This window comes from Ursus arctos, unplaced genomic scaffold (genome assembly GCF_023065955.2).
Source record: "Ursus arctos isolate Adak ecotype North America unplaced genomic scaffold, UrsArc2.0 scaffold_4, whole genome shotgun sequence".
Classification (NCBI taxonomy): domain Eukaryota; kingdom Metazoa; phylum Chordata; class Mammalia; order Carnivora; family Ursidae; genus Ursus; species Ursus arctos.
The window spans coordinates 94,425,217-94,439,083 of record NW_026623056.1 but is presented as its reverse complement, the minus strand read 5'-3'; the positions used below and the strand labels follow the sequence as shown (position 1 = coordinate 94,439,083).

General features: G+C 56.3%; 1 protein-coding gene across 1 annotated transcript in view; it reads right to left on the bottom strand.

The window, feature by feature from the left end:
* The window catches only part of COL6A2 (collagen type VI alpha 2 chain), a 33,615-nt gene that overhangs the window by 9,432 nt on the left and 10,316 nt on the right, over positions 1-13,867 (bottom strand). Inside the window, 17 exon segments of the mRNA XM_026507167.4 lie at positions 115-177; positions 528-590; positions 743-805; positions 1,575-1,637; positions 2,256-2,345; positions 2,613-2,675; positions 3,217-3,279; positions 3,658-3,711; positions 4,185-4,229; positions 4,313-4,339; positions 4,557-4,583; positions 4,855-4,899; positions 4,983-5,036; positions 5,738-5,803; positions 6,444-6,464; positions 6,670-7,265; positions 7,427-7,566. Coding sequence (XP_026362952.2) covers positions 115-177; positions 528-590; positions 743-805; positions 1,575-1,637; positions 2,256-2,345; positions 2,613-2,675; positions 3,217-3,279; positions 3,658-3,711; positions 4,185-4,229; positions 4,313-4,339; positions 4,557-4,583; positions 4,855-4,899; positions 4,983-5,036; positions 5,738-5,803; positions 6,444-6,464; positions 6,670-7,265; positions 7,427-7,553 — 1,530 coding nt within the window. The 5' untranslated portion in view covers positions 7,554-7,566.

The window sequence follows — 13,867 nt, the reverse complement described above, 5'->3', positions numbered from 1 at the left end:
GTCCCCCACACCAAGGGGGCTGGGCCGGGCACGCTCCTGGCAGCCTTATTCTAGAGCTGAGAAGGGGCTCAGGCCCCCTGGGGTCGGCCTTGCCCAGCGGGGTAGGGGACATACCTTGGGACCGGGCTGTCCTGACTCTCCACGGGGACCAGCGTCACCGGGGTCTCCCCGAGATCCCTGAGGGCAGAGAGAACACAGAGTCAGCACAGATAAGGACTGACCACGTCCAGCAACATGACCCTTCTCTCTGCTGCCCTGTGGGGACTGGGCAGCCGGGGTTCATTCCTTCCAGGTGCCCCAGCCTGGCTCCCAGACCCCCCAGCCTGGCTCCCAGGCCCCACACCAGCCTCCCTCTCGCTGCCACCTGCCCCACACCAGCTGGACCCCTCAGGGCAGGAGGACCGTGTGAGGTACATGGGGTGCCCTCCCCCTCACCCCGTGCTGCTGCCCGAGTGTGTCATGGGGACCATGTCCTGAGGACAGGAGACCCAGAGCCACAGGGCCCTCCCAGGTGTCCTGTTACTGACCTGCTTCCCGGGTTCTCCGAGAGCCCCCTGAGGGCCTCTGGGTCCAGGCAAGCCTCGGTCTCCCTGGAAAGAAAGGGCATCCCGCTGTCAATCACTGCAGATTAGGTGGGAATGGGGGGGTGTCCCTGCAGGGCAGGGGAGGGGCGGGGGTCCCAGGCACCCCCCTCCAGCCAGGAGCTGGGTGCCTGCCCCAGGAGGATGAGGGCCTCACTTACCTTGGCTCCTTTGTTGCCAACCTCTCCAGCCAGACCCCGGGGACCCTCAGGGCCAGGGTCTCCCTGTGAGCAGAGAGGTTGAGTCAGTCTCAGGAGGTGGACGCGGGGGAGGGGAGGGGATCATTTAACTCCCTGGAAAAGGTGACACTGGATCTCAGCCCCCCCCATTCAGTCTCATGCACCAGGGAAGGGACTGCCATTTCCCAGAGGGGAAGCCCCTCCTTCAAGCCCTTGACCCGCATCTTGTGGGGAACTGTTGGCCCTCAGATTTGCCACAAAGACATCCTGAGCCAGCTACAGCTATGTGTGCGTCTGCAGTGGGAGGCTGCTGGGTGGAGCAGTGCACAGCCTAATCAACTGTGCATGGCACTCAAGAGGCCAGACTTACTCTGCCCATGCCCCTCAGCAGGGAGTCTGTCTGCCTCCTGCTTTCAGAGAACCTGCAGAGGGTGCCTCTGCCCCTGCCAATGGCCAGGTACCAGGGATCACTTTTTAAATGTTTAAAAAAAGATTTTTATTTATTTATTGGGGAGAAAGCAAGAGCAAGAGAGAGCATGAGCAGGAGGTGGGACAGAGGGAGAAGCAGACTCCCCACTGAGCAGGGAGCCTGATGTGGGGCTCGATCCCAGGACCCTGGGATCATGACCTGGGCAGAAGGCAGGCGCTTCATTGACTGGGCCACCCAGGCGCCCCCTGGGGGTCACTTTGGTTTTTGGGAGTGGATGCGGTGGGGGGATTGTTGGTTGTCCCTTGTCCCAGGGCCCTGTCAACACCATGGTGAGACCCTGGTGCGGAGCAGACACGGCCAACAGCTCCCCCCTCAGACACTCACCTTCTCACCCTTGGGGCCGTTGCTGCCCGGGCTGCCTTTGGCTCCTGGGTCCCCCCTGCGCCCCTGCAGAGAACAGGTATGTGGGGGGGGGGGCTTGATGGTGGGGCCATGTGGGGACCCCATGCTCTGCTGTCCTCACTCGGACATGAGCTTTGGGGGAGGGGCCTGGTCCTTGGTTGGTAAGTTCAGTTGCAGCCAAGGATTTAGGAAGAGAGGGGCTCCTGGTCAGCGTGTAGGATCGGGTCAAGTAGGGGTTTTTAGCTGATGTGACTGGGGCCCAGCTTGGACCAGCTATCAGCTGGTGGACAAGTGGTCACTCTGTCCACTTTGGGCCATGCCAGGTCTTGGGGTGTTTCCCCTGTGAGGGTCAGCCCTGCAGTGAGACGCAGGGGACAGGTTGCTGTGTGGGACCCGCGGAGTGTGCGTTCAGCCTTCGGGGTGTCCTGCTGGGAGGGCCGCGTGGGGACCAAGGCCAGTTCCCGCAGGGGTGCAGCTGAGCCCAGCCCCAGCCAGCAGGGGTTCTGCCCTGCTCCGGACGCTGTTCCCTGGTGGCACCAGAGCAGGGTGTGTGCGGGAGGGGCAAGGCAGGCCGGCCCGGCCGGGGGCGGGGGCAGCCCACCCGGGTCAGCTGCCCCTGAGCTCTGGGCTCCAGGCACCTGTGGGGGCAGAACATGAACTCACAGGCTCGCCTTTGGGTCCTCGGGGCCCAGGTCCACCCTTGGCTCCTTTCACACCGGGACTTCCTGGGGATCCGTTGTTGCCTTGATACCCCTGCGGAGTGGAGCCACGTCAGCCACACAGGGAAGGGCCCTGCGGACTGTCCTCCCCGCCAGCCCGGCTGCCACAGGGTGGGCCCAGGTCTGCCTCAGGGTGTGGGGGGTGCCCTGGTCACCCAGCAGCAGGGGCGGAGGGGCTGGCAGCACGCTCAGAGCCCAGGGCTGACCATGATGCCATGGTCCTTACTGCCCCCCCATTGGTGCCAGCGGGCATGGCTGCTGTGTGGCTGGGGGGGAGCAAGGACCCTCCAGGGGCACTTGCCTTGCTTCCTTTGGCCCCGTTCTCTCCTGGGGGTCCTCTGCGTCCTGGGTGGCCAGCATCTCCCTGGAAAGGTTTGGAGAAATCAGCCTCACGTCCTCAGGCGTTGGCATCAGGCAGGAGCCTGCTTGGACGGGCCGGCCCGTGCGGCTGCAAGGGTGGGTCTGAGGGGGCCGCCTGCTTGGGAAGGGCTGTGCTTCCTGCTGGTCCAGAAACCTGGGCAGCCAGGAGGTGGGGGCGCCCGAGAGCTTGGCCAAGAGGGCCTTGCGAGGCCTGGGAGGAGGTGGTTTGGTTGCTGGGGCCACTCGGGCACCGAGGAGCTGCCTGAGCCAGACATGCAGTCCTGAGCTAGCCACAGACTGGCATTGTCGGGCACCCCGAGTGTGGGCACCCCACAGCCCCGGGCACGAGCGCCACGACCCCTCAGGCAGCACACGCCTAGGCCTCCCACTCCCGAGCGCTAGTTTGCAGGGACAGGCCCTCTCTGCCAGGCTTCTCGGCCGGGCTGCCCCCCTTCCCCAGCCCCCCAGAGGCCTGGAGCGGCGGGCAGACAGAGCGCCACCCCAGTCTGCCCTTGGAAGCCTGTCACCTTGGCCAGGCAGCCTACCTTGATGCCCTGGTCACCCTGCTCCCCGGGGCTGCCGGCTTCCCCTGCGTATCCATCGGGGCCCTGCAAGACAGGGGGACAGGGCTGTCCTGGACTCCTGCCCAGAGCTGTGCTGGGCTTTCTCCAGGAGCCCGGATGAACAGAAGCCTCGTCTGGACTGAGGCTCCCCTGGGTCTGGACTTCCAGAACCCACCGTCAGGACCCCCAGGAACACTGCCCCCCATCTCCCCCAGAAGCCCCCGAGAGTATTTCCTCATCATGAGACCACAACTCTGGCTGAACCCTGGGTGGGGATCAGGGACGGGCAGGAGAGAGGCTGAAGAAGGGTCCACGTGAAGTGACTTCCAGCGTCCACGCTGCAGATCGAGGGGCTGGCCACCACCCCGCCCACCCCCTCCCACACCCGCGTTAAACCTGGGCAGGAACACGAGCTGGCCTTACCCGACTCCCAGGATCTCCCTTGCAGCCAGGAGGCCCGATGCGCCCCAGCTTGCCCTGGAGGAGAAGAGGGGGGCAGAGGGTGGGTCAGGGTCGTGTGCCAATGACGGCAAATGTGGGGGCGGCCCCCTCCGCTTCACACCCAATGGGCACACAGCTGTGCGTTTCAGTGGCGGGACAGTATGGTGGCCTCTCTGTGGGTGGCAGTGAGTCCCTGGGATATGGCTGGAGCACGTGTGTGGCCCACCAGTCAGGCCAGATCTGGGCTTCTGGAGCACAGGCTGGGGAACTCCTGCGAGCTGGTCCTCAGAAGCAAATGTCGACTCGGGCTCTTGTGATGGTCTTATTTGTCCTGCGTCTCTGGCTAGGTGCCAAAGGGGGTTCGTCCAGCCACAGGCTGTGGGCAGTGGCCAGGGGGGCCCAGAGGCCCCAGATAAGGACCCAAGAGTCTCAGGGAGGCTCTGCTCACTCCTACGTCAGAACTGCTGACGTGCACCCAGCCTGGGGCGGGAGCCCGAGATGCACTCTACCTTCTGTCCATCGGTCCCGTTCTTGCCGGCCAGGCCAGGGGCCCCCTGGAGGGAGAGGTGTCATCGTCAACCCTTGGAGCAGCAGGAAAGTGGGGTGCCCCACCGGCCGACCCACACGGCCTGCTTACCTTCCGCCCGTCTGCTCCAAATTCACCCTATGCAGGACGGAAGAGAGGCCAGTTAGCTCGGTGTCCTACAGACGCCACAGCCTCAGGTGTCCAGGTCTGCCTCAGGCCAAGCAAGAGGCCAGAAGGACGCCAGAGAGGCCCCCCACCCCTGCATGACGCCGGATGCTGTGCCCTGATCAGGGCCGCGGACTCGCTGACGGACGCTGCTGGCCGAGCTGGAGCAGAGGCCGCGTCAGAGTCTCACCTTCTCTCCTTTGAAACCAGGAACACCCTGAGGTTGGAAGGAAGAAGAGCAGTGTTACTGTGATGCCCACCGGCTCGGGGGGAGAGCAGGGCTGCGGCCAGCCTCCGGGGAGAGGCATGACCAGGACTCGGTGGGGGGCTCGGTTCAGGGACAACATTCAAGATATTGAGGCTCTTGGCTTCTCACGTTGGGCGGGCCGGAGACACCCTGACCCTGTGGCCAGCCCCACTTGGCCCAGGCAGCCCTTGGCTTTGCCCCCCGCCCCCCAGCCACAGAGGCAGGGCTAACAGCAACTTGCCTTGGGTCCTGGGAATCCAATGGGGCCTTCGATGCCTGGGTCTCCCTGTGGAGGAAGAACGGAGTCGCGGCTGAACCCCAGTCCTGGGGAATGGGGGCCAACGGGGCAGGGGTGCAGAGGACACTCACCTGTCGTCCCTTCTGCCCAGGCTCTCCTGGCTCGCCCATGTTGCCCTTGGCGCCCTAAACGCAGATCATGGAGAAAGAGGTAAACTAAGGCAGGAAGCCGGCAGGCGGGCAGAGGCTTCTGAGCTGACATGTCCTGTTTTGGGGGCTAGTCGGTGCCCCCTCAGACACCACTGTGGGCGTCCTTCCCCCCACGGGAGGGCCACGGTGGGGAGGCTGCATCCGCGGGCACCTCCATGCCTGGGCTGTGGTGGGCGGCAGTGCCACCGAGGACAGGGGGCGCGGGGGCATCTGGCTGGCGACCTGGCGGACGGCGTCTACACTCCTACTGGTCTACACGGCTCCTCCCAGATCGAGAAAAGGGAAACCGGAAGCCGTGTAGGGATAACCTCCAGACGGGCTCATCTCCCCAGAGGTTCCTTCCCCCCTCCGCCCTCAGGCACGGCCTCCGGCCAGAGCTACGGTCTGTCCGATGGGCTGCTGGTGGGTTTGGAAGAAGGGGGCGCTCCGTGTGGGTCAGCCGCCACGTAACCAGGGGAGCCTGTTTCGGGTGTCCTGCCCTAGCCTCCCTCCTTTGCCGGAGCACTGCGGCGGCACAGCTAATAATACAAAAGCATTCCCGCTTTCCTCAAAATACAGGATAAAAACTGAATTCTAGTTCTTCCGGTCGGAAGGGCTGAGGCCGTTCCAGGTGCCCACGGCCCCACGTCTGCAGCTGAGAGAGGGCGGGGAGCCCGAGGGCAGTCTGGGCGGCTTACCTTCTGTCCGCGGTAGCCCTTGGGGCCGGGGGGCCCGGGGATCTCCAGACAGCTCACCTTGTAGCACTGAAACAAGAAGGAGGGGCTGCGGAGGAAGGCCGGCGCGCAGAGCCCCGGCGGGGGGCGGGGAGGCAGCTGGCGGGGGTGCCAGCCAGAGTACGGGGGGTGGGGGGCTGACGGGGCAGCGGACTCGGGAGGTGCCCAGGAGGCCCCGAACCCACAGGCACTCTGGCCAAATCTGGGAGAACCAAGGTTACGCGATGGCCGCCTGCAGGAAGGACGAAAGAGCCCTCGCCAGGCCCCGCTCGTGCTCGGGTGTGCCAGGCCTGCGAGCAGCTGTGCCAGGAAAGGGCGCCTTGTAGGAGCCTCGCTGAGGGAGAAGAGCTGGCGCTGGGGATGCACGGGGACGGGGGAATGCCAGGGGCCACACAGGCCACCTGCCCTGTGCTCTTGGCCCGGAGCTCGGAGGGCAACCCTGAGCTCGACCCTTGTCCACATGGTGCGTGCTTGGTGAGTGACCCTAACGCCAACCCCTGGGTTTAAGCAGCCTGGTTTCGGCCAGGAGCCTTCATCCGAACTCAGGAGTCCTAGACCCCCCGGGAGCAGCAGGGGTGGCTGCAGTGATAATCCGTGCTGGGTCAGCGCCTCAGCGGCCCAGCGGGCAGCACCCGGTCAGGGTGGCAGGACCGGAAAACGCCCCTCTCACCTCTCCATAGGCTTCATGTTTCTGCAGAAAAGACAAAGAGATGCTACTTAGCCGGAGCCGGAGATTTGGGTGGGAATGCCCGGGCTAACTCTCACAGAGGGGTAAACTGAGGCCCAGAGCAGGGTGCTGTCCACTGGGGCCAGTGGGGGAGCGGGCCCCAGGGCTCTGGCCTCCACCCTCCACTCCTGGTGCCCAGTGGGCGGGTGTGGTCCTGGGAGCGGCTCACCATGACCTTGATGATGCGGTTGATGGTGTCCTGGTCGATCTCCAAGTCGGGACGCACGGTGGCATAGTTGTTACGGTAGAGCTCAAGGGGCATGCTGGCCATGTCCCGCAGACCCTGTTCGTTCGGGACCTGGTCCGGGGCCACAGTGAAGATCCGGATGCCCTCCTCTCGGGCCCGCTCAGCCTGCAGCTTGATGCCCCCGCACGGGCTGCCGGTGACGTAGCCGTCGGTGATAACCACCGCAAAGTGCACCCCACCCTTGCTCTTGAGCTGGCGGATCTCCTGGGTCATGTTGGCCAGCGCGCAGTCCGTGAAGGTGCCTTTCCGGATGGACACGATGCTCTCCAGGCTCTTGGTGAAGGAGGCCCGGTCGCTGTCCGGCGGGCTGAACACCCTCACCACGTCGGAGAAGTGCAGACCGCCGTAGCGCCAGCTCAGGGCCACCTGCTCCAGGTAGGTCTCGTCCTGCAGCTGGCTGATGAACTGACGCACGAACTGTTTCATGTGGTAGAGCAGGCTGTCGATGGGGGACTGCATGGTGACGCTCTCCGAGGTGTCCAGCACGAAGTACACGTTGATGGGGCAGTCGGCCTTCTCTGGGGGGCACGGGATGTATCACTGGCCTGCCTGGGCGGAGGGCCTGCGGCGCCAGCCGTCGCCAGGCCTCGTGCCTGTGGGCGATTCTGGGCTCCGCCCCCGCAGTGGCCCTGCGGCACCCCTTTCCTACCCACACCGGGCCCGGCCCCACGGCTGATACCTGGGCAGCTGTTTCTCTCAGAGTTGCCAGGGGCAATGATCTCCTGCTGCTGGGCATGGACGGCCCCCAGGAGCACCCAGAGCAGGAGGGCGGAGCAGGGACTTCGGAGCATCTTCGCAGCACCCATGCGCCCCAATGTCCTGCAACAGGGAGAAGCAACCCCTGTAGTCAGCGCCAGTGCCCCTCCGGGACCCCAGAGCCCCCTCCCCAGATGGTGGGGCAGCCAGCACGTGGGCTCAGGGAGACGCCCCAACCCCTGTAGTCAGCGCCAGTGCCCCTCCGGGACCCCAGAGCCCCCTCCCCAGATGGTGGGGCAGCCAGCACGTGGGCTCAGGGAGACGCCCTCTTCCCTCATCACTCAGGGGATGCAGAGACGGCAAGCTCTGGGTGGGTTTCAGTCGCCGTGGCCCGTCTCCGCCCTGTGGGGGCCGGGGTGTGCTAAGCAGACAGGTGCATTCTCAGAAACTGAAATGCCGGTGGTGGGCGTTGGTGACAGCAGCACACTGTGTGGGGGCTCAGCTGGCGGTGACTGGGGGGTATCAGGGGAGGGGAGGATGGCCCAGGCTGGGGCAGGGTGGGCCTTGGCACTCGATGCCAGCCATCCACATGACCCCATGCTGACAGACCGGGGGAAGGCCCTGGGGATGGAGTGTGGGGGTTGGGATGCAGACAGGCCTGGGGGACTGGTAGGCAGCGAGTGCCAGGGTCCTGCTCTGTTGGGGGGACAGCTGCCACGGATGGGGGGGGTCCTTCCCCAGACTGGGTCTCCGTGCCCTGACACGTCTCCGTGGGAATGGAGGGTTCCCTGTTGCTTGCTGCCCACCTGGCAACCAGACGGGGAGAGAGGACATGTGGTATGGGAGGGGGGATGGGCGGGCTCTGGGGACCAGGAGGGAGAGGAAGGGGCTCATACTGGTGGGACTCTTGGTTCACACAAACACCTGGCTGCCTCCTGGGGTCCCCAGAGCAGAGGTGCAGACCCAGTGGGAAAAGGGACTCTCGGCCTACAAGGGGGGCATGCAGGTAGGTTGGGCCCTCAGGGGACTGGGGGCGGAGGTGGTGCCTGGAGAGCTTTGGGGGAAAGCAGAGGCATGGGGGCACTTTGACGCCATTTTCCTGGTGCATTTTTGAGAGGAGGTGGATGGATTTTGGGGGGCAAATTTAAGGTTCAATATCACTTGAGTTTAAAGTGAGAGAAGCTGGTCCTGGCATCATTAGGGGCGAACAGGGCATGGCTCTGCCTCTCCAGGATAGGTCATGGTCAGGTCAAGAGGCCATGACTCTGCAGGTAGGGGCTGTGACCCAGTATGGGGTGACAGTTGCCCAGACAAAAGCAAGCCCAGTGGGTGTGCCAGCGAATCCAGGCGGGCTTCCTGCATGAGGTGATGGAAGTGCCCAGGGTGGGCTGGGTGGGGCCTGAGAAGATGGCGTGAGGGGCAAGCCAGGGACCCCAAAGAACCTGGAAGCCAAGAGGAAGTCAGGTGGCAATAGTCAGAGAAAAGAGGTCCAGAGCCATCAGCCACACGTGACAGACAACGTGGGGACTGCGGGAGCTTGGCGGGGCAGGCTGGGGGGCCAGTTAGGGCTGGGCACTGGGATGTGGGTGCAGCTTTGTCCTCCACTGCCCCTCATCCTGCTGCCCCCAGTGGGCGAGCAGTGAGTCCCATCCTGTCCCGTCTGCTGTGGGAGGGAGGGGGTTGCCAAAGGGCCAGGGACTCTGATACCCACCTTGGCACCACTCCCCGTGCGCGTGCCCACACCCCACACCTCACACATATCACACACACAATCAATTCAAACAGCCCCCATACTAAAGTGTACTGGTGGAAACTGCCACTCTCCAAGGAAATGAAGAATTCTAAAAATAATCTGCACAGGAGAAAAACACAATAGCGGCAACAAAATATATTAAGAAAACCACCTAAAGGGAAGACTCATTTTGGTGTTGTGGTGGGCAACCTCCGAGGTGGGCCCAATGCTTCCTGCCTCCTGGGGGCACCTCTCACGAAATCGTCACACACTCAGCTGTCACCGGCCTGTCTGACCAACAGATCAGCACGCAGATGACGCTGTGTGACTCCCGAGACAAGCTCACAAAAGACATCGTGGCTGCTGCCTGGCCCTCTCTTGGGGTCCTCACTGGGAGGAAGCCGACTGCCGTCACGTGAAGGCACTCACGTAGCCTTTGCAGAAGCCCAAGAGCGAGGGACCGAGGCCTCCAGCCAACAGCCGGGTGAGTGAGCCCTGGCAGAACACATCCTCAGCCCAGTCGAGACATCAGGTGAGCAGAGCCCTGGCCAATCCCCCCACTGTCACTGCACCTCATCAGGGGCCCTGAGCTACAGCCACGCAGCCAAGCCATTCCTGACTGGAGTCAATTATGAGTAAGTGCTTATTGTTTTAAATTACTAAGTTCTGAGGTAACTTATCCATAGCAGTAGATAACTAATTCAGGCATTAAACTTTTTCTCCACAATACTGTATACAGAAAAACAGCGAGACAGTAACTGGAGAATGTTGAGGGGAAAATAAAACAAACAAAGGGAAAAAAAGAGCCAGAGAGCACAATCAATATCACACGGATCCTATGTGACAATATATGTGAACGCTTTAAATTCTTCTGTTGGAGACAAATGTTCCCACACACCCTGGTGTTCACAGCAGCATTATCACAGTAGCCAAACTATGGAGACAGCCCAAGCGTCGATCGATAGAGGAATGAATAAAGAAGACGTGGTATATACAATGGACTGTCACTCAACCATAAAAAGAATGAAATCTTGCCATTTGCAACGACATGGATGGAGCTACAGAGTATTTTGCTAAGTGAAGTAAGTCAGTCAGAGAAAGACAAATACCATATGATCTCACTCAAATGTGAAATTTAAGAAACAAAGCAAACAAAGGGAAAGAAAGAGACAAGCCAAAGAACAAACTCTTAATATAGAGAAGACATTGATGGTTACCAGAGGGGAGTTGGGGTGGGGGGAGAAGGGTAAAGTAGGGGATGGGGAGTCAGGAGGGCACTTGTCCTGATGAGCACCAGTTGAATCACTATATTGCACACCTGAAACGAATATAACATGCACGGTAACTACACTGGAATTAAAATTAAAAAATAGATAAAGAAGATGGGTATATATACATATATATATATATATACACACACACGTATGCGTGTGTATACACAACATACACACATACATACAATGGTTTATTACTCAGTCATAAAAAAGAATGAGATCTTGCCATTTACAACAACACAGACCTAGAGAATATTATGCAAAAGACATAAGTCAGACAAAGACAAATACCATATGATTTCACTGTGTGTGGAATCTAAAAAACAAAACAAATGAACAAATAAACACAAACAAACACAGACTCATAAATACAGAGAACGAACTGGTGGGGGGATGGGTGAAGTAGATAAAGGGATGAAGACGTACACATTTCCAGTGATAATGAGTCATGGGGATGAACAGTGCAGCATGGGGAACACAGTTAATAATATTGTACGAGGGTTGTGTGGGGACACGTGGTGATGACACTTCTGGTGGTGAGCATAGCTGAATGTACAGAACTCTCGGATCACTATGCTGTACACCTGAAATTAATATATGTCAACTAATCTGCAATAAAAAAGAAAGAAAAGAAAAAAAGATAAATATTCCTAACTTAGATAAAAAAATGAAACCCATCTGGATGAGGTAGGTTTGTGAGAGTGACCCTGGAGGCTGTCCCAGACAGAGAGGACAGCATGAGGGCCCATCGAAGGTGAGACAGAAGGGCGAGGGACAGTGCCAAGGACAAGATAAAGGCTGCAGTCTAGTTATGAGTCTGTAGGTAGCGGATTTCATAACAAAATTATATAAAGCAAAAGTGGTGAAAAATTGAAGAAAAAACTGATAAACCGCAATCATAATAGAAGACTTTCAACTCACCTTTGAAAGTCTTGATAGATCACATAAACAATGAAAACAAGAATGTGAATGTCCTGTTTTATAAAACTTTGACAGTAATGAGTAGTGAACACACACATCTGCCTCACTATCATCTATATCTGTCTTTGAAACCTACAAGTAGGGAATGCATGCTCTTTTAAAAATTTTACAAAACTCAATTCTAGAGTAGCCACAAAAACAGCTTTAATTAATTTTAAAAAATCAGAAATTATATATGAAAATTTCTGAACCACAATACAAAAGCAGTCACTAGTAAGACAGAAAAAAAAAATCAAAACACCTGGAAATTTAAAAAAACACTTTCTTGCTAAAACTACATAGGAATTAGTGACAATGACAATGTTATACATATAAACAAATATGGGAAGGGCAAAGCTGTAATTAGAGGACAATATATAGCCTTAGATGCTTTATGTTGTAAGATAAGAAATCAGTGTAACAAATTAGACACACAGTTGAAGAAGCTAGGGACAAAAATAAATTAACAACACGAATCTCAGGAAAACAAGGGAAAGAAAATAATAAGGAACAAACCAACCGATTAAAAAAAACCATATATATATATATATATATATAAAATTTAGAACTGGCTCTTTGAAAAAGCCAATAAAGTAGAAAATTTAATCGAAAATGAAAATGATGAAGCACAATACAGTGATACTTTGGAATGAATAAAATTTTGGAATGAATTTTGGAATGAATAAAATAATATCATGATAGGTGAAGAAGGTTTTTAAGAGCATACCAAGTGCAGCTCTAAGCTAATGAACATGAAAGACCAGGTTCTGGGAAAGTCTTGTATAGAGGTGAGGACCTGACTGGACTCTGCCCGGAAGGACTGGAAACGCTGGCAGGGAACACACCCCAAGGCTCTGCCCACATGGATTTGGGAGAGTTCTTTTGCATCTTCAAGGACAAATACTTCTCTACTATTTAGTCTGTTTCAAAACATAAAAAGATAAGCTTTTCGATTCATTTTGAAACTTTTAAAAACCCAAGACCAAAACTTGATAAAAGAAATCCCTAAAAGAAACTTGGTGGACAAATAAGCTCCTGACAGACGTTAGAAGATAAAATCCAGTAGCATACCAAGGACAACTACCAGAATGGATGAAGTCAGTTTAGAAATACAACGGTGATGCAACACTACGAGTACACGAATGTAAGGCACATCAGTATAAAAAGAAAACCATGTAACTGCTTTAATGGTGCCTGAAACATCCATTACTGATTGGGGGGAAAAAAGGCAAAACCTCATAAGAAATTTAAGAGTTGGATTAACATTATAGAGCATATAAATTTCAAATCCACAACCAAGGTCATATTTTATATAAGAACTAAAATAGGGGTTCTTCCTTCAAGAATCTGGACCAATCCACTTGACACAAATGCACATGTACCCATATACTGAAATCACACCCTTCCTGAACTCGGAGTCCGCTGTGGACCTGACCTTGCATTAAAAACTCCTGCACTCAAAAAATGTCCCTGAGAGCCCAAGAAATAGACGCATACGTATGACAAAGAGTGCTGCTCTCACTCGATTATTCAACGTTGTGTTGGAAGCCAATGCAACACGACTGTAAAGAAAAACAAAGTACAAATCTTGGAAAGAGAAGAGATGGAAACTGTCCTCACTAAAGATGGGAATTGGAAAACCCAATTAAATCAACTATACAAAGTTTAGGGGAAGGAGTGGAACTCAGTGAGACTATTATAAGAAAAATACGTACAAAAAGCTATAGATTTTCTTCTATCAGCAACAACCAATTAGGGAATTTAATGGAAAAATACTATTTACCCTATCAACAAAAATGACATAAAGTTAAGGAGTAAATTTAAGAATCTGAGAAAGTGCAGGACTTATTAAAAAAATCACAAAAATTTTCTAAGGAACACTTTGGAGAGATGAGCCTGGTTTCTGGATGGGAAACGCAACACTTAAGAATATCAGTTATTTCTAATGGACTCTATAATTGAATGTAATTTTGATTAGAATCTCCAAGAAATATTTTTGCCCTTTTGCTTGTGCATGTGGACAGAATGAATCTAAGGAAGAATAAGTAAGAGTCGCTGAGAAAAACCAGAGATAAAGGGTGCTGAGGGAACTTGTGCTATCAAGAGCCAATGAGACGATAAAATCGGAGTGATAGGGCATCTGTGGTTTTATGTGCAACAGTGGCAGCCTGCAAGACAACCCAGAACTGAGGACGTAAGACGGTGGCCCTTCAGTACGGTGAAGGGGTCAGGGGATGGCGGCTTGCGATGTGCTAGAGATGGGAGTAATCTCACCCACACCGAAGAAATTCCAGGAGAAGGGAGGGCAAAATATGGACCAAAAAGTCTTTGCAAAGGATGGTTGAAGTGACAAGGAAATGTCTTCTCTGGTTACTCTGCCCCAGACGCCAGCTGCGCCTTCTCCCGTCAGGCCCACGCTGCCCTTGGACGTTGGTGCGGTACAGTTCCCACCTCGCAC